This window comes from Nylanderia fulva, unplaced genomic scaffold, assembly GCF_048542155.1.
Source record: "Nylanderia fulva isolate GAGA-0341 unplaced genomic scaffold, ASM4854215v1 Scaffold361, whole genome shotgun sequence".
In the NCBI taxonomy this organism is placed as follows: Eukaryota; Metazoa; Arthropoda; class Insecta; order Hymenoptera; family Formicidae; genus Nylanderia; species Nylanderia fulva.
The window spans coordinates 1-18,592 of NW_028190435.1; the positions used below are offsets into that span (position 1 = coordinate 1).

The following is an 18,592-nucleotide window of genomic DNA, read 5'->3' on the forward strand; positions in this document are numbered from 1 at the left end:
AAACCCATGTACAATCGTAACAAATGTAATGAAATAAAAAAAATTGCGCCAAGTGAAAATAGAAACTTGTACCAGTGGAAAATTAAAGTTGCAGACATATATAGAGTCGTATAATGAATCAGTAAAAATTTAAATTTGCAAATGTAGAATCGTACCATAAAAAACTTATCTTTTAAAGAAAAGATAAACAAGATGCCAAGTCCATTGTACATGGGTTTGCAATGTAGGATTCTACATAAGTTTGCAATGGATAATTTTTAATACAATTCTACATGGGTTTGCAATGGTTAATTTTTCATAGGATTCTACATAGGTTTGCAATGGGTACGATTCTACATGGGTTTGCAATGGTTCATTTTGCCTAGGATTCTACATGGGTTTGCAATGATTAATTTTTCATAGGATTCTACATGGGTTTGCAATAGAATAGGATTCTACATGGGTTTGCAATGGATAATTTTTGTTAATGGCGTGCCCTTAACTGGTCGCCTTTTTGTACCTTTTTTTAAAAGTGAGTTTTTAGAGATAAATTATTTACCACGTTCTATCTTTCAAGTGCACAGAAAAAAGTTGTAATTTTTACTAGTTCTTAATTACATTTTCTGCGTATGCCGTGACAAATTCTTATACCTGTATCTTAGTGAAAACAAGCAATAAGACTATAAAATTTGGGGTCAAATTTAATAATAAAGAACAGACCGTCCGTAGTGTGGAAACGTCTCTCGTGTACATCAAACACACATCTGTGCTCTTTGTAATCGGCAGACTCATTTCGTGTACTGCAAAGAGCAAGGAATTAATTACGCAAAAAGTATATTGCAATCACTTTAATTTATATTCCTTTTATGTGTTTCGTTTTTCATAATGTCTGATTGTAAGATAACGAGCTTACCAGAAAAGATCATAGCCATCATTCTCGGCTATAATGTTATCACTATTGAAGATATCATTAACTTTCGATGCGTGTGCAAGAAATTTCGTTATGCAGCAACCACATATAACAAGTTCTTGGAAAAAAAGTTATTTCAGAAGTAATTCTTGTGATTTGTAAATCTTTTTGTTATTTTGTCTCATTAACGCCTGTCGCACAATGTATATCACTTCTGCGAAGAACGTATATTATAAATATATAACAAATACAAAATATTAGAAAAATTAGATATGTTGCATATTAAATTATTCGCTTTCATTTTTTCTATTGCTCAATAATTTTGGCAAACTCTACCCGTTATATATATACATATATAATATACATATACATATATATATATATATATATATATATATATATATATATATGGATGTAAACGTTAAATATAATATTCTGATAAGAACTCTTAACTTTCGGCTGTCATAAATTAAAAGACCAAATATTTTTCAACCGACATTTGTCAATTGATGTTTATTTCATTAATCACACAATGTTTTGACCACGGTGTTTCGACCATATAATTTTGGTCCTTCGCACACTTAACAGTAACATTTGAGAATAACAAAAATTATAAGAAACGTTGTGTGATTAATTAAATAAATATTAATTAGCCTATATATATATCGGTCGAAAAATATTCAGTCATTAAATAATTTTTTTTTAAATTTAATTATTAAAAATACAACATAAAAGTAACTTGGTTTATTTATTATAATGTGTATTCTTCAATATATTTAATTGCATTTTTAAATATAAAAATTATATATATAATATATATTTGTGATAAAAACAAACAGATTTGATATTTTTCTATCGGTTCTTTTTTATAAATAGCATTGAATTCACAATAAAATTTTTATAAAAGTAAAAACGTGCCAAGTAACATATATAAGCACAGTCGACATTGTATGTAAATATGCTTTTGAAAAAATTATTGTACAAAATATTTAAAAAGAAACCTAATATATACATACATACACACACGCACATTAATGTTTACTAATTCCATATAGAATACGAGTACACGTATAGAATTACGAAATATACATATTAAAATCAAAATTTGAAAATATAGTTTTAATATACTTTTAAGAATATGTAGTTAAAAAATAAATTTAAAACAAATGTTATTCATCCAAGTATAAATTTATTACAAATTAATATTGAATGTTACATATTTTAATTTTTCTATAAGTTTATTTAAGTATAAAAAGAATTGACATACATGTACTCATGCTTTAAATTGTATACTTCAAAAAATTTATTAATTTGAAACATTACTTGTGCAATCACATTGTTTACTATCATCAAAGTTTGCTGTGTGTTATCTAAATAAAATGAAATAGAAAAACTATGGCGTCATCTTATCTGCATATAGATAATAAAAATATGTATTATCTTTTATATTTGCATCTTACAAGTAGATAAAAAAAAAGTACTACTTTTACTATATTATTTATCTAAAATAATATTCAAATAATTTTGGTTTAGAATCATAGCACATAAGAATACTTAAAGTAGACAGAAAAGCGATAAAAATTTATAAATAAAAATATAAATATATTGTTGTATCCGTTTTATAATTTATATTTTTTGTATAACTGTGTTTACATAAACAGCCTTAAAAATTATTATCTAAACAATTATCTAAATAATTCGTCATATAATTATATCTTTTATCTAGATATACTTAAAACAAAATCATCTTTATCCTATCTAAGATGAATTTTCATACTTTTATCTCACCTTTATCCAGCTAGTTTTAAAATAATCTTGACACAACACTAAGTATCATTATCAAATATTTATTACAATATTTTATGGTCATATTTCAGATGGCCCTTTACGAAGAAAAGATATGAAAGACTTAAAAAAGAAGAAAATGAAGAAAACATAAACTTTGTTACAATGGGCATAAATTCTGCGACACAATTGCGAAATTATTTGTCTCTAATTCTTTTTCATGATTATTATTACAATAAAAAATCAAATCAAAATTATTTCGATGACTCAATTAATAATGTAGTATTGGAATTCGATGATGTAAAAAAATTCAGTGGTAATATCGATAAATATGCAAACCGTTTGAATGAAAATCTACTTGTTTTTAAACGTATACATAAGCCTATAAATGTGCTGAAATATATGTTTTATATTGAGGAGATTAAATGCTTGTTAACACAATTTCCACAGTATGATCTTCATATATGTTATAATGCTACTATTATTACAATTTTTATTGTATTTATTCATTAATTAATAATTTAATATGTATAAATTTTTTAGGAAAATTGATTGCAATTCAATCCAAGAATTTTGTAATATAGAAATGTCTCACTATGAGAAGCTATCTTCGATACGAAATGAGTTGGACAGATATATAAAGAAACTTGAAAGCGAACAGCTTTTGGAAGAAACATGTACTTTCATAGCACAAGGTATTCAACCTCGAAAAGATGTATGTTACACGAATGTAAGTGCATCATCGGATACAATTGCACAAGAGGTATTGAATTGTCTCAAAGTAAAGCATCCGAACCATTCGATATTCTCCACGTCTCGTGAAATTTTTTCCTATTGGAAAAACAATAATATCAAAGATAATCATTGGGATGAAACAGAAAGTACGCAGATTATGGATACACTCCAGGAATATATATTTAGCATCTTGAACTTTCGAGCATGTATCTCCTCATTTGCACCCGAAGATATCAAATGGATTTGTATAGATTATGTAAGTTATTAGAGATTATAATATATATAATTATGGACCATATATGTATATATTATATACTGTTCTTAATATTCTCTCGCTTTGATCAATTTGTTCTGTATTATACCTGGCTCAGGTTTTACAAACCAAATATGGTCAAGATATCATTGTATATGCAATATTTCATAGCGTGGCTAGAAGGCTTGGTCTACGTTGCGATGTACTACAGGTTTTTAATCGATTCTGTGTATTTTGGAAACCAGAATTGTAAGTATAGATATATATTTAGAATCGACATTGTCATTATTTCTCGATAATTTTTCTTTTCTTATTATACGCATACGTATATAATTTTTTATTTTTATTTTTATATGATTAAGATAAAATTTTAATTGTTTACAGCGTCCCGAATAATTTCGAAAATGCACGATGTTTTTATATAAAAGACGAGAATTTCCCGAATTGTCTTCATGATTATCTACCAGATTACAAGTCTTGTACACATCATGACGTCATCGAAATAAGAACTGAACAGGTTAAAACTTATTTATTACTTCTATTAATTTTAAGTTATTAATATATTTGTAAATTGACAAGGAATTAATAAATTACATTTTATGTGTATAGAAAGAAGAGAAATGTACATTTCTCATTTTTTAATTTATAATTAGATCCTTGTTTACATTTAATCTTTATTCATGTTTAATTAACTTTTTCAGATGTTGGACATGATAAAAGATTTTGTTGAATTGTTTATATCGGGACAAAATAAGCAATTTGGGATTAGTTCCAAAGTGAATTGTAATATGTAAAAAACATACGCGCCCTAACATAATCGCTAGTTAGTGTATAACATATACCATTGTAAAAATAAAGGGCATTGTGAGATATTTTCAGATAACAATTATGTATAATTTACAATTTTCTATATTAACTTGAATTAAGTGTTTATTGAGACATTTATTCACAAAAAATCAAAGTAAAAATTTTACAGTTTCTGTCTTATTTTAAATAGTAGAACACATAAATGAAAACGTGAAATATGCTGTAGAAATTATCATAATATATAATCCACTTACAGATCAATTTACAGATTCGGACCAACATAATAGATAATAGGATGTTATTGACATATACATATATACATACATGTTCGACAATTGAGAATCAACGATGAATAAAACATATCTATTATTTTTCTGCGATATTTATTGTATAAATTATCATAAATAATAAAGTAAGAAAATTTTGTGACTGCAACAATTTGAATTGGTGCAAAAAAATTAATAAATCTTAAAATAAATAAATTAATTAATTTAATAACTTTTTTTAACACTTTAAGTATATGCAAAATATGACGTAATAAATTTGCCATCTATTAATATCTATTATTTTGAAACTTATATAATCGATAGTGTGTTGCATTTGTATAAGTATAAATAGGTACGTTAATAAAAGACAATGATTTTTATATTTTCAAGTATACATAATTTTTTTGTATTGAAAGGGACGATAAAAGCTTATAAATGATATTAGATTTTGTATGATATTAGTATAATTGCAAATTTATTGCAAATTCATGCAAATCTAAAATTGCTGTGCAAAAATTTGTCAAATTTTGTATTTTGAACAAAAAATAACCGTCACGCGTTAGGTAAAAGTATTTTTTCATTTTTGTTCCAAACTCATTATTTGCGATCCATATTTCTCTCTTATCCATGATTTTCACAAAATTATTAAAACTCCAAATTAAAATAAAAAGTTGACACAATGCACAGCACTGCAGTTGTAAAGTGTAAAAATAAATATATTAAAATTAGTAAATTTTAATAAAATAATTAATAATTTAAATGATATTATTTTCATTAAACTTAAATATTACATAATATATATAAATACATGAAAATTAGTGAAATTTAAAATAATTGACAAATTTGAAAAATATATTATTTTAATTAAGCTTAAATAATAAAAAGAACAATAAATAAATAAATAGTGATAATAAATTAAATAATAAATGAATTATTTACCACGTTCTATTATACTAGTGCATAGGAAGAAATGGTAAATTTGCTAGTTCTAAATTACATTTTCTGCGCATGCCGTGCCAAGTCCTTATATACCTGTATCTTATTGAAAATTAGTAATAATACTTTAAAATTTTAAGGTCAAATTTAATAATAAAGAGCAAAACGTCTGCAGTGTGGAAAACGTCTCTCGTGTACATCAAACACACATCTGTGCTCTTTGTAATCGGCAGACGCATTTCGTGTACTGCGAAAAGCAAGGGATTAATTACGCGAATAATATATTGCAATCAATTAATTTATATTCCTTTTTTGTGTTTTGTTTCTCATAATGTCTGATTATAAGATAACGTGCTTACCAGAGGAGATGATAAGCCACATACTCAACGATAATGTACTCACTATTGAAGATATCATCAACTTTCGATGCGTGTGCAAGCAATTTCGTTATGCAGCCAAATATGACAAGTTCTTGGAAAAAAAGTTATCTCAAAGGTAATTCTTGTGGTTTGTAAATCTTTTTGTTATTTTGTCTCATTAACGCCTGTCGCACAATGTATATCACTTCTGCGAAGAACGTATATTATAAATAAATATATAATAAAAAATATTCAAAAAAAATAGATATGTTGCATTTATGTTGCATATTAAATTATTCGCTTTCGTTTTTTTCTCAATTTGCAAACATTGCTCAATAATTTTAGCAACTCTACCTACATTATATATATATAAATGTATAATATAAAAATACATATATATATATATATATATATGAAATGTAAACGTTAAATATAATATACTAATAAGAATTCTTAATTCTCGGCTGTCAAGAATTAAAAGACCAAATATTTTTCAACCAACATTCGTCAATTGATGTTTATTTAATTAATCACACAACGTTTCGACCACGGTGTTTCGACGATATAATTTTGGTCCTTCGCACACTTAACAGTAACACTTGAGAATAACAAAAATTATATGAAACGTTGTGTGATTAATTAAATAAATATTAATCAGCCTATATATATATATGTCGAAAAATATTCTGTCATTATATTATTTTTTTTTAGATTTTATTATTAAAAATACAACATAAAAGTAACTTGGTTTATTTATTATAATGTGTATTCTTCAATATATTTAATTGCATTTTTAAATATAAAAATTATATATATGATATATATTCGTGATAGAAACAAACAGATTTGATATTTTTCTATCGGCCCTTTTTCATAAATAGCATTGAAATCGCAATAAAATCTTTCTAAAATTAAAAACATGCCAAGTGACATATATAAGCACAGTCGACATTGTTTGTAAATATGCTTTCGAACAAATTGTTCTACAAAATATTAAAAAAAACTTAATTTATACATACATATACATAGGCACATTAATGTTTATTAACTGCATACAGAATACACTTATAAAATTATGCAATATACATATTGAAATCAAAATGTGAAAAGTATAAATTAAATTACAAATTAAAATTAACTTATATATACTTTCTTTTTCTGATTAAAATACAAAAAGAAATGACATATATATATACTCATGCTTTGAATTGTCTACTTCAAAAAATTTATTAATTTGAAAAATTATTTGTGCAATCATATTGTTTACTATCATCAAAGTTTGCTGTGTGTTATCTAAATAAAATTAAATGGAAGAACTGTGGCGTCGTCTTATCTGCATATAGATAATATAAATATGTATTATCTTTTTATCTGCATCTTACAAGTAGATAAAAAAAAGTACTACCTTTACTATATTATTTATCTAGAATAATTTTAAGATAAATTTGGTTTAGAATCATAGCACATAAGAATACTTAAAGTAGACAGAAATACGATAAAAATTTATAAATAAAAATATAAATACATATATTGTTGTATCTCTTTTATAAGGGATCCTTATCTTTTTAGGATCTTTATCCAGCTAATTTTAAATTAATCTCGACACAAGACTAAGAATCATTATCAAAAATTTATTAAAATATTTTATGGTCGTATTTTAAATGGCCCTATGCAAAGAAAAAATATGATGTTCTTAAAAAAACAAAGGATGGAGAAAACCTAAACTTTGTCACAATAGGCATAAGTTCTGCGACACAATTGCGAAATTATTTGTCTCTAATTCTTTTTCATGATTATTATTACAATAAAATATCAAATCAAAATTATTTCAATAATTTAATTATAATAATGTAGTATTGGAATTCTATTATGTAAAAAAATTCAGTGATGATTTCGTTGAATGTGCAAAATGTTTGAATGAAAATAAACTTGTTCTTAGACGTACACGTAAGCCTATAAATGTGCTGAAATGTATGTTTTATATTGAAGAGATTAACTGCTTGTTAACACAATTTCCACAGTAGGATATTCATATATATTATAATGCTACTATTATTACAATTTATTGTATTTATTCATTAGTTAATAATTTAATATATATAAATTTTTTAGGAAAATTGATCGCAATTCAATCCAAGAATTTTGCAATATAGAAATGTCTCACTATGAAAAGCTATCTTCGATACGAAATGAGTTGGACAGATATATAAAGAAACCTGAAAGAGAACAGCTTTTGGAAGAAATTTGTACTTTCGTGGCAAAATATATTCAAGTTCAAAAAGATGTATGTTACACAAATGTAAGTGCATCATTGGATTCAATCGCACAAGAGGTACTGAATTGTCTCAGAGTGAAGCATCCGAACCATTCGATATTCTCCACTTCTGAAGAAACTTTTTCCTATTGGAAAACCAACAATATCGCAGATAATCATTGGGATGAAACAGAAAGTACGCAGATTATGGATACACTCCAGAAATATATATTTAGCATCTTGAATTTTCGAGCATGTATCTCCTCATTTCCACCCGAAGATATCAAATGGATTTGTATAGATTATGTAAGTTATTAGAGATTATAATATATATAATTATGGGCCATATATGTATATATTATATATTGTTCTTAATATTCTCTCGTTTTGATCAATTTATCCTGTATTATACCTGGCACAGGTTTTACAAAGTAAATTTGGTAAAGATATCATTGTATATACAATATTTCATAGGGTGGCTAGAAGACTTGGTCTACGTTGCGATGTACTAGATATTGAAAATGAATTCTATATATTCTGGAAACCAGAATTGTAAGTATAAATATATATTAGAATTGACATTATTATTATTTCTCAATAATCTTTCTTTTTTTATTATACGCATGCATATATAATTTTTTATTATAAAAATGTTCATAATGATTAAAGTAATATTTTAATTGTTTACAGCGTCACGAATAATTTAAAAAATGCACGAAATTTTTACATAACAAACGAGGATTACCCGAATTGGCTTACTGATAATAGATTAAATTGGCGACCAGTCTTAATAATTAGAAAGGTTGAAAATTACTTATTTATTACTTCTAATAATTTTAAGTTATTAATATAGTTGTAAAATTACAAAGAACCAATAAATTACACTAAATATGTATAGGAAGAAGAGAAATGTGCAATCTCTTATTTTTTAATTTATAATTACATTTTTGTTTACATGTCGTCTATATATTCATGTTTAATTAATTTTTTTAGATGTTGGAGTTCACAACAAATATCGTTGACGCATTTATAAGGGCACACATATATATAATAAGAAAATGGCTTTTATATGAAGATAATTAAATAGAACATTATATAAGATCTTCTGATATGATTAAAATGTATTGTATGTTTTGTAATCATATTATGATGATAGGGTATTATGAATGCAAGTTATATATACATATGATGCAAAATGTGAGTAATTATATTAATTTGAGCATATTTATATATACTCATAATGACGTATTTTGCAAACAGTTTCAAGATATCATAATATGTCCGTGTTTTGAGTAGTATATGAGCCTGCATCTGTGTCTATTTTTGTCATCATGTTTTAAGAAATATGAGTACAATATGAGTAAAGTACATCCGCGCACTAACAATCGCATATTAGTATATAATATATATACAATTGTAAAAATATTGAACGTTGTGAGATTCTTTTAGATAACAATTCTTTTAAATAACAATATGTATAATTTACAATTTTTTATAATTTAACGTGGTTAAGTGTTTATTCAAACATTTATTCACAAAAAATCAATTAAAGTACAAATTTTACAGTTTGTGTCTTATATTTCGTTTCAAATAGTAGCACAAATAAATAAAAACGTAAAATATGCCATAGTTGCATGGACCAACATAATAGACAGATGTTATATTGACATATACATGTATATACACGTATATGTTCGACTTCTGTAGAGAAATACTATGTCCCATTTTTGTATGCAATATCAATTGAGAATCAACGACGAATAAAATATATTTATTGTTCTCTGCTTTATTTATTGTATTAATTAATATAAACATTAAAATAAGAAAAATTGTAATTGCAAGAATTTGAATTAGTGCAGTAAAATTTATAAAAATTAAAAATTTAGAAAAATTAATTAATTTATGAACATCTTTTTAATACTTTAAGTATATGCAAAATTAAACATAATTAAAATTTACCATTTATTAATATCTAATATTTTGAAACGTTTGTCGACGATATTGTTGCATTTGTTTAAGTAAAAACAGGTATATTAATAAACAACAATGTTTAATAAAAGACAAATTTTTTATATATCTGAAAATATAAAAAACACATAATTGAAAAACACATGCTTAGTAATGAGACAGCAAATGTACTCCGCATTTGGGCACAGAACACATTTAATGTCATTAAAATGTAACACTTTAATTTCCGTTTCTTTTAAACTTCTGTTAGGACACTCATCTTGTACTTTATTTTTCAAAAATAAATTTATTAATTTTACAAATATGTTTCTTCAGTGATCGAGCGATTTAAACAATATATAATCCTCTATATCACGTTATATAATAGTTTACACCCCGTATATACGCGCGAGTAAACTACATAAAATTTTCGAAATTCTTAAAAGTTGTACATTATTTATTAAAAAGAAAGAAAGATAGGTAGAGAGGGAAAGAGGAAGAAAGAGTGAAATATATTTCATATTATAAATAATGTCGTAACGATACTAATAATTCATATAAATATTTGTATTTAAAACAAAGTGATAAATATAAGGCCAACTTATCGAGCTGAATATTCGAGATGTTCAGTCAACTACCATTTATTACATGTATAAATTATAAAACTACAGTCATTATATTATATTAAAACTAACGCAAATTAACGCAAATTACAATCATTCTATAAACGTTTCGACCGCACGCGGTCTTCTTCAGTATAATTATTGAAAAATAAATTCTTACAATTCACATGATATCGAAATTTAATTATAGTTATTCAGAATCGAGAGTTTTTGAGCAATTAACGCGTGTTTCAATCCGTCCTGTCCAACAATGTTCGCCTCGATATGATCTCTGATTTTGTTCAGATCTCGGATGATTTCATCGTTAATATGCGAGAAATTAACCCGTACCGTAGGCGCTGCGATTAATAAAAAATTACCGATCAACGTATGTCCAAATTATAATATATATCCCCTACAATTGGTAGTATGCTTACCTATCATCGTTCTTCTTGACAATTTTGCTACTTATTAACAGTTATTAAGGATGACACTTAACAAACCAACAATACAGAAAGACAGCTCATTTTAAACTCTACTTGATTGGAGAGCGTGCGTGTTTATATATGATCTAATATCTATGTTTTACTCGTTAATGTCCTATTTGTCCTATTATTATTTATTGTTCGCTAATATATCCAAAATATCAAAATACGACTCGCTAAGTAACTCAGTATCTTTGTTTAAATTTAGTCCATTTTTTTGTTCCTTGATATGTAGCATCTCAGAAATGAGTCTTTTATAATAATTATTTTCGTTGTCCATGATCTTAACATTGTCCCAATTAAAAGTATGATGTTCATTTATTATGTGTTCAGAAATTACTGAATGTTTCGTTGAGTCCAACCTAATATTATTTTTATGTTCTTTTATTCGCGTCTGCAATTGCCTCTTTGTTTGGCCTACATAAGATGCATTACAATTATTGCAACTGATCTTATAAACCACATTCGAATTGCATGGATGTTTAGTTTTATCTTTCTGTGCTTTAATAATATTATCCAGTTTGTTGAGACATCTATACCCTACCATACAATTTTTATTTTTCACCGAGGAAACAATCATTTCTGAGATCCTATCTATATACGGAATGACAAAGAATTTTTTATTAACCGAGTCATTTCTTATACTTTTTGTCCTTTCTATGTTGGCCTGTCTCTCTAAAATGCTCCCCTTAGATATGATGTGTTCTATCCGATGATTAATTTTGTTAAAAATCAGATCAAGAGGGTAACCATTGCTTCTGAGTATATTAATAATTAACTCCAAATTTTTATTAAAAAATAGTGGATGTGATAGCAATAGACATCTGTCTACAAGGTTATATATTATTCCAATTTTGTGGCATAATGGGTGGTTTGAATAAAATGATAACGTCCTTCCTGAGAAGGTTTCTTTTTGATACCAGTCTATATATATTTTGTTATTAATAATTTTAAGTGATAAATCTAAGAAATTCAAGCTATGATTAACCTCTTGTTCGACCGTGAATTTAAGTCTTTCATGATAGTTGTTAAAATTATTCACAATCTGAGTCATATTAGTCGTAGAGGTGGCCACTATTATGTCATCCACATAACGAAAATAAAACAAACATTCCAAATTCAACGCTTTGAGAACTGTATCCTCAAGATCTTGCATAACCAGGTCTGCAATAATTGGTCAGAGATCATATCGAGGCGAACATTGTTGGACAGGACGGATTGAAACACGCGTTAATTGCTCAAAAACTCTCGATTCTGAATAACTATAATTAAATTTCGATATCATGTGAATTGTAAGAATTTATTTTTCAATAATTATACTGAAGAAGACCGCGTGCGGTCGAAACGTTTATAGAATGATTGTAATTTGCGTTAATTTGCGTTAGTTTTAATATAATATAATGACTGTAGTTTTATAATTTATACATGTAATAAATGGTAGTTGACTGAACATCTCGAATATTCAGCTCGATAAGTTGGCCTTATATTTATCACTTTGTTTTCAATATACGAGCGACAATTTGTATTAATTTATTTGTATTTATATATTGAAATAAATTTGAACAAATTTAATTAAACTAAAATTAAAAATCTGAACATTAAATTAAATGTCTGCGCTGTATTTTTTAAATTTATAAATTCATTCTTTGATTTTATTATGCGGCGCATTTATCATGATGTGAATTGAAATATTTTAACTTATTTCGTTAGACAATCAAAAGAAGAACATAAATTTAATGAAATATAAATCATAACAAAGTTTAACATAACTATTAACGAAGAATGTTTTCATCGTATCAATTATGCAGAAAATCTCTTCAATGGACGTGGCATTATTTTAGAAGGTATAACAAACAACGTGGAGCATGCGATATCTGTGATGAAAAATTACATCCTATTATCTATCGATACATATGTGATATATCATATAAGAATAATGCATAAAGAAATTTATACATAATGTTTCAAGTGTGCGGCCTTCTTATTCTATTTCAGAAAATATATTAAAATCAGATAATTGTACAAAGACTTATACCAAATTTTTTATATATTGTATATCTGAAGATATGAAAAAAACATAATTGAAACACACATGCCTAGAACAGCAAATATACTCCACACTTGGATATAAAATACATTTAAGGTCATTCTAAAAAGCAAGATTTGCGACAAATTTTATAAGATAAATAATTCTTTTAAATTAATGTGATATTTATTTCAATTTTTTTTCATAATATCTCTGCACCTCTCAAAAAGCTACCAAAAGAATAAATGAAAAACCGATAAATATAAATATTATTATTTAGTTTTTTTTAGTGATTAATATAAACTTTTGAAAAATAAATAAACAAATATACTTAATGAATAAGAAAGTTAGTCTAGAAATAAACAAGGATATGCGAGCCGAAGGCGAAGGTTTGTGCGTTAGATAAGAAAAATTAATTTTTCCCCTATGTCTTATAATTGTGCACGAAGCACGGAATTTGCATAGTGCTTACAATAAAACTATTTAGGAATAAATCTCAACTTGATTCTCAATTTTAGAATCTCTATTTTAATTCCTAAGTTCCCGATTCAGTAACTTTAGGACCGATATACTTTGCTTTTTTACAACTTTTTAGGGGGATCAGAGGGAAACATAAAAATTAAAATCTCGAACTGAGATTTATTCACAAACATCCGCGATGAAGTGGCATAATCTTTTCATTTTGAATTTGCATTTAATCCATGGAGTTTTTATATTCTTATAGAATTTATATTTCTAGAATATATACACCCCGTATATACGCACAAATAAAACTACATAATTTTATAGAATAGTCTTATATAAACTATGTACATACATCAATTATTAAATATTTGTATTGTAAGTCGACGATTTTATTTTAGCTGAGAATTTTATCTGTAAAGATTGCATATAAAAAAAAAAGTAAATCTCTCTTTTTCTCTTTCTCTCTTATCGAGAAATTTTGACAATGCACAACACTGGAGTTTTAAACTGTAAAATATAAATACATGAATATTATTGGTAAAATTTAATATAATAATTGATAATTTGAAATGAAATAATTAATTAATCTTAAATAATACAAAATATAAATACATAAAAATTAGTAAAATTTGAAATAACTGATAAATTTGAAAAAAATTTATTATTTTAATTAAGCTTATATAGAGAACAATAAATAAATAAAAAATGATAACAAAATAAATAATAAATAAATTATTTACCACGTTCTTTCAAACGCATAGGAAGAAACGGTTTGCTAGTTCTAAATTACATTTTCTGCGCATGCCGTGGCAAGTTCTTATACCTATATCTTAGTGAAAACAAGCAATAATGCTTTAAAATTTAAGGTCAAATTTTATAATAAAGAACAGAACGTCTACAGTGTGGAAAACGTCTCTCGTGTACATCAAACACACATCTGTGTTCTTTGTAATCGGCAGACTCATTTCGTGTACTGCAAAAAACAAGGAATTACGCGAATAGTTTATTGCAATTACTTTAATTTACATTCCCTTTTTGTGTTTCGGTTCTCATAATGTCTGATTGGAAGATAACGTGCTTACCAGAGGAGATGATAAGCTACATTCTCAACGATAACGTACTCACTATTGAAGATATCATTAACTTTCGATGCGTGTGCAAGCAATTGCGTTATGCAGCCAAATATGACAAGTTCTTGGAAAAAAAGTTATCTCAAAAGTAATTCTTGTGGTTTGTAAATCTTTTTGTTATTTTGTCTCATTAACGTCTGTCGCACAATGTATATCACTCCTGCGAAGAACGTATATTATAAATATATAATAAATACAAAATATTAGAAAAATTAGATATGTTGCATTTATGTTGCATATTAAAATATTCGCTTTCATTTTTTTCTATTGCTCAATAATTTTGGCAAACTCTACCGCGTTATAAATATACATATATAATATACATAAACATATATATATATATTTATATATATATATATATATATATATATATGGAATGTAAACGTTAAATATAATATACTGATAGTTATTCTTAATTTTCGGCTCTTAAAAATTAAAAGACCAAATATTTTTCCACCGACATTCGTCAATTGATGTTTATTTAATTAATCACACAATGTTTCGACCATATAATTTTGGTCCTTCGCACACTTATCCAACAGTAACACTTGAGAATAACAAAAATTATTTGAAACGTTGTGTAATTAATTAAATAAATATTAATTAGCCTATATATATATATCGGTCAAAAAATATTCAGTCGTTCAATAATTTTTTTTTAGATTTAATTATTAAAAATACAACATAAAAGTAACTTGGTTTATTTATTATAATGTGTATTCTTCAATATATTTAATTACATACATACACATAAGCACATTAAAATATAAATTTAATTACAAATTAAAATTGACTATTATATATTTTCTATTTTTGATTAAAGTATAAAAAAAAGTGACATAAATATACTCATGCTTCGAATTGTATACTTTAAAAAATTTATTAATTTGAAAAATGACTTGTGCAATTACATTGTTTACTATCATCAAAGTTTGCTGTGTGTTATCTAAATAAAATTAAATAGAAGAACTGTGGCGTCATCTTATCTGCATATAGATAATAAAAATATGTATTATCTTTATATCTGCATCTTACAAGTAGATAAAAAAAAGTACTACCTTTACTATATTATTTATCTAAAATAATATTCAAATAATTTTGGTTAAGAATCATAGCACACAAGAATATTTAAAATAGACAGTAAAGCGATAAAAATTTATAAATAAAAATATAAATACATATGATGTATCCCTTTTATAAGGGATCCTTATCTTTTTAGGATCTTTATCCAGCTAATTTTAAATTAATCTCGACACAAGACTAAGAATCATTATCAAAAATTTATTTAAATATTTTATGGTCGTATTTTAAATGGCCCTATGCAAAGAAAAAATATGATGTTCTTAAAAAAACAAAGGATGGAGAAAACCTAAACTTTGTCACAATAGGCATAAATTCTGCGACACAATTGCGAAATTATTTGTCTCTAATTCTTTTTCATGATTATTATTACGATAAAATATCAAATCAAAATTATTTCAATGATTTAATTAATAATGTAGTATTGGAATTCGATTATGTAAAGAAATTCAGTGATAAATTCGATGAATATGCAAATCGTTTGAATGAAAATGAACTTGTTTTTAGACGTACACGTAAGCCTATAAATGTGCTGAAATGTATGTTTTATATTGAGGAGATTAAATGCTTGTTAACACAATTTCCACAGTAGAATATTCATATATATTATAATGTTACTATTATTACAAATTTATTGTATTTATTCATTAGTTAATAATTTAATATATATAAATTTTTTAGGAAAATTGATCGAAATTCAATCCAAAAATTTTGCAATATAGAAATGTCTCACTATGAGAAGATATCTTCGATACGAAATGAGTTAGACAGATATATACAGAAATCTGAAAGAGAACAGCTTTTGGAAGAAACATGTACTTTCATAGCACAACGTATTCAACCTCGAAAAGATGTATGTTACACGATTGTAAGTGCATCATTGGATACAATCGCACAAGAGGTACTGAAATGTCTCAGATTGAAGCATCCAAACCATTCGATATTCTCCACGTCTGAAGAAACTTTTTCCTATTGGAAAAGCAACAATATTGAAGATAATCATTGGGATGAAACAGAAAGTACGCAGATTATGGATACACTCCAGGAATATATATTTAGCATCTTGAATTTTCGAGCATGTATCTCCCCATTTTCACTCAAAGATATCAAATGGATTTGTATAGATTATGTAAGTTATTAGAGATTATAATATATATAATTATGGGCCAAATATGTATATATTATATATTGTTCTTAATATTCTCTCGCTTTGATCAATTTGTTCTGTATTATACCTGGCACAGGTATTACAAAGTAAATATGGTCAAGATATTGCTGTATATACAATATCTTGACCATATTTACTTTGTAATACCTGTGTTATCATAACGTGGCTAGAAGACTTGGTCTACGTTGCGATTTAATAGATGTTTACACTGTAATCTGTATATTTTGGAAATCAAAAATGTAAGTATAGTTATATATTAGATTCGACATTATCATTATTTTTCGATAATCTTTCTTTTTTTATTATACGCATACATATATAATTTTTTATTATAAAAATTTTCATATGATTAAGATAATATTTTAATTGTTTACAACGTTATGAATAATTTAGAAAATGAACGATGTTTTTACATAGAAGACGAAAATTTCCCGAATTGTCTTCATAATTATCTACCAGGTTACAAGTCTTGTGAAACAAATCATGACGTCATCAAAATAAGAACTGAAAAGGTTGAAACTTATTTATTACTTCTATTAATTTTAAGTCATTAATATGCTTGTAAATTGACAAGCAATTAATAAATTACATCATATGTGTGTAGAAAGAAAAGATACGTACATTTCTCATTTCTTACATTATAATTAGATTCTTGTTTACATTTAATCTTTTTTTATGTTTAATTAACTTTTTCAGATGTTGGTCATGATAAAATATTTTGTTGAAACGTTTATATGGACACATAATAATCTATTTGGGATTAATGAATTGTAATGTGTAAAAAACATACGCGCACTAACATAATCGCTAGTTAGTAAATAACATATACCATTGTAAAAATAAAGGGCATTGTGAGATATTTTCAGATAACAATTATGTATAATTTACAATTTTCTATAATTTAACGTGTTTTAAGTGTTTATTGAGGCATTTATTCACAAAAAAATCAAAGTAAAAAATTTACAGTTTCTGTCTTATTTTAATTAGTAGAACACATAAATGAAAACGTGAAATATGCTGTGGAAATTATCATAATATATAATCCACCTACAGATCAATCTACAGATTCGGACCAACATAATAGATAACAGGATGTTATTGACACATACATATATACATACATGTTCGACAATTGAGAATCAACGATGAATAAAATATAGCTATTATCTTTCTGCGATATTTATTGTATTCAATTAAATAAATAATAAAGTAAGAAAATTTTGTGACTGCAACAATTTGAATTGGTGCAGAAGAATTAATAAATCTTGAAAATAAAAAAATTAATTAGTTTAATAACTTTTTTTAACACTTTCAATATATGCAAAATATGACGTAATAAATTTGCCATCTATTAATATCTATTATTTTGAAACATATATAATCGATAGTGTGTTGCATTTGTATA

General features: G+C 25.6%; 3 protein-coding genes and 1 long non-coding RNA gene across 6 annotated transcripts in view; 3 read left to right on the forward strand and 1 right to left on the reverse strand.

The window, feature by feature from the left end:
* Positions 1–2,749: 2,749 nt before the first annotated feature.
* On the forward strand, positions 2,750–4,955 carry LOC114939458 (uncharacterized). 3 transcript variants are annotated; one of them, XR_014925318.1, is made up of 6 exons: positions 2,750–3,123; positions 3,218–3,665; positions 3,781–3,911; positions 4,047–4,179; positions 4,364–4,526; positions 4,726–4,955. XR_014925318.1 is itself a non-coding variant. In XM_085485374.1 (6 exons), exons 1-5 carry the CDS (start codon positions 2,840–2,842, stop codon positions 4,454–4,456), a joined length of 1,089 nt encoding a protein of 362 aa, XP_085341500.1. In that variant the 5' UTR covers positions 2,750–2,839; the 3' UTR covers positions 4,457–4,485; positions 4,726–4,955. The 3 variants fall into 3 exon arrangements, 2 of the variants coding, with proteins under 2 accessions (XP_085341500.1, XP_029169597.2); XM_085485374.1 differs by having other exon boundaries at positions 4,364–4,485; XM_029313764.2 differs by having other exon boundaries at positions 4,364–4,955.
* An 864-nt stretch (positions 4,956–5,819) lies between these two features.
* LOC114945146 (uncharacterized) overlaps positions 5,820–18,592 on the forward strand; it is a 57,807-nt gene continuing 45,034 nt past the window's right edge. The window contains exon 1 of the mRNA XM_085485368.1: positions 5,820–6,166. Within this exon, the coding sequence (XP_085341494.1) occupies positions 6,003–6,166 (164 nt within the window). The 5' untranslated portion in view covers positions 5,820–6,002. The remainder of the gene's footprint in view (positions 6,167–18,592) is intronic.
* LOC146722147 (uncharacterized) lies at positions 7,862–9,727 on the forward strand. Its single transcript, XM_085485373.1, has 5 exons — positions 7,862–8,050; positions 8,143–8,590; positions 8,759–8,836; positions 8,975–9,086; positions 9,278–9,727. The coding sequence occupies exons 1-3, from the start codon at positions 8,004–8,006 to the stop codon at positions 8,765–8,767; spliced, it is 504 nt and encodes a 167-aa protein (XP_085341499.1). The 5' UTR covers positions 7,862–8,003; the 3' UTR covers positions 8,768–8,836; positions 8,975–9,086; positions 9,278–9,727.
* Positions 10,784–12,529, reverse strand: LOC146722148 (uncharacterized). Its single transcript, XR_014925317.1, has 2 exons — positions 11,271–12,529; positions 10,784–11,192 (listed from the first exon to the last, which is right to left on the reverse strand). It is a non-coding gene; the product is annotated as an uncharacterized LOC146722148 (long non-coding RNA).

Excerpts from the sequence above, each read along its gene's own strand:
- LOC114939458 (XM_029313764.2), top strand. The coding sequence starts at position 2,840 with ATGGGCATAAATTCTGCGACACAATTGCGAAATTATTTGTCTCTAATT. Across the intron at positions 3,124-3,217 it reads TTGTTAACACAATTTCCACA|GAAAATTGATTGCAATTCAA; the intron begins GTATGATCTTCA and ends TAAATTTTTTAG. Across the intron at positions 3,666-3,780 it reads AATGGATTTGTATAGATTAT|GTTTTACAAACCAAATATGG; the intron begins GTAAGTTATTAG and ends TACCTGGCTCAG.
- LOC146722147 (XM_085485373.1), top strand. The coding sequence starts at position 8,004 with ATGTTTTATATTGAAGAGATTAACTGCTTGTTAACACAATTTCCACA. Across the intron at positions 8,051-8,142 it reads TTGTTAACACAATTTCCACA|GAAAATTGATCGCAATTCAA; the intron begins GTAGGATATTCA and ends TAAATTTTTTAG.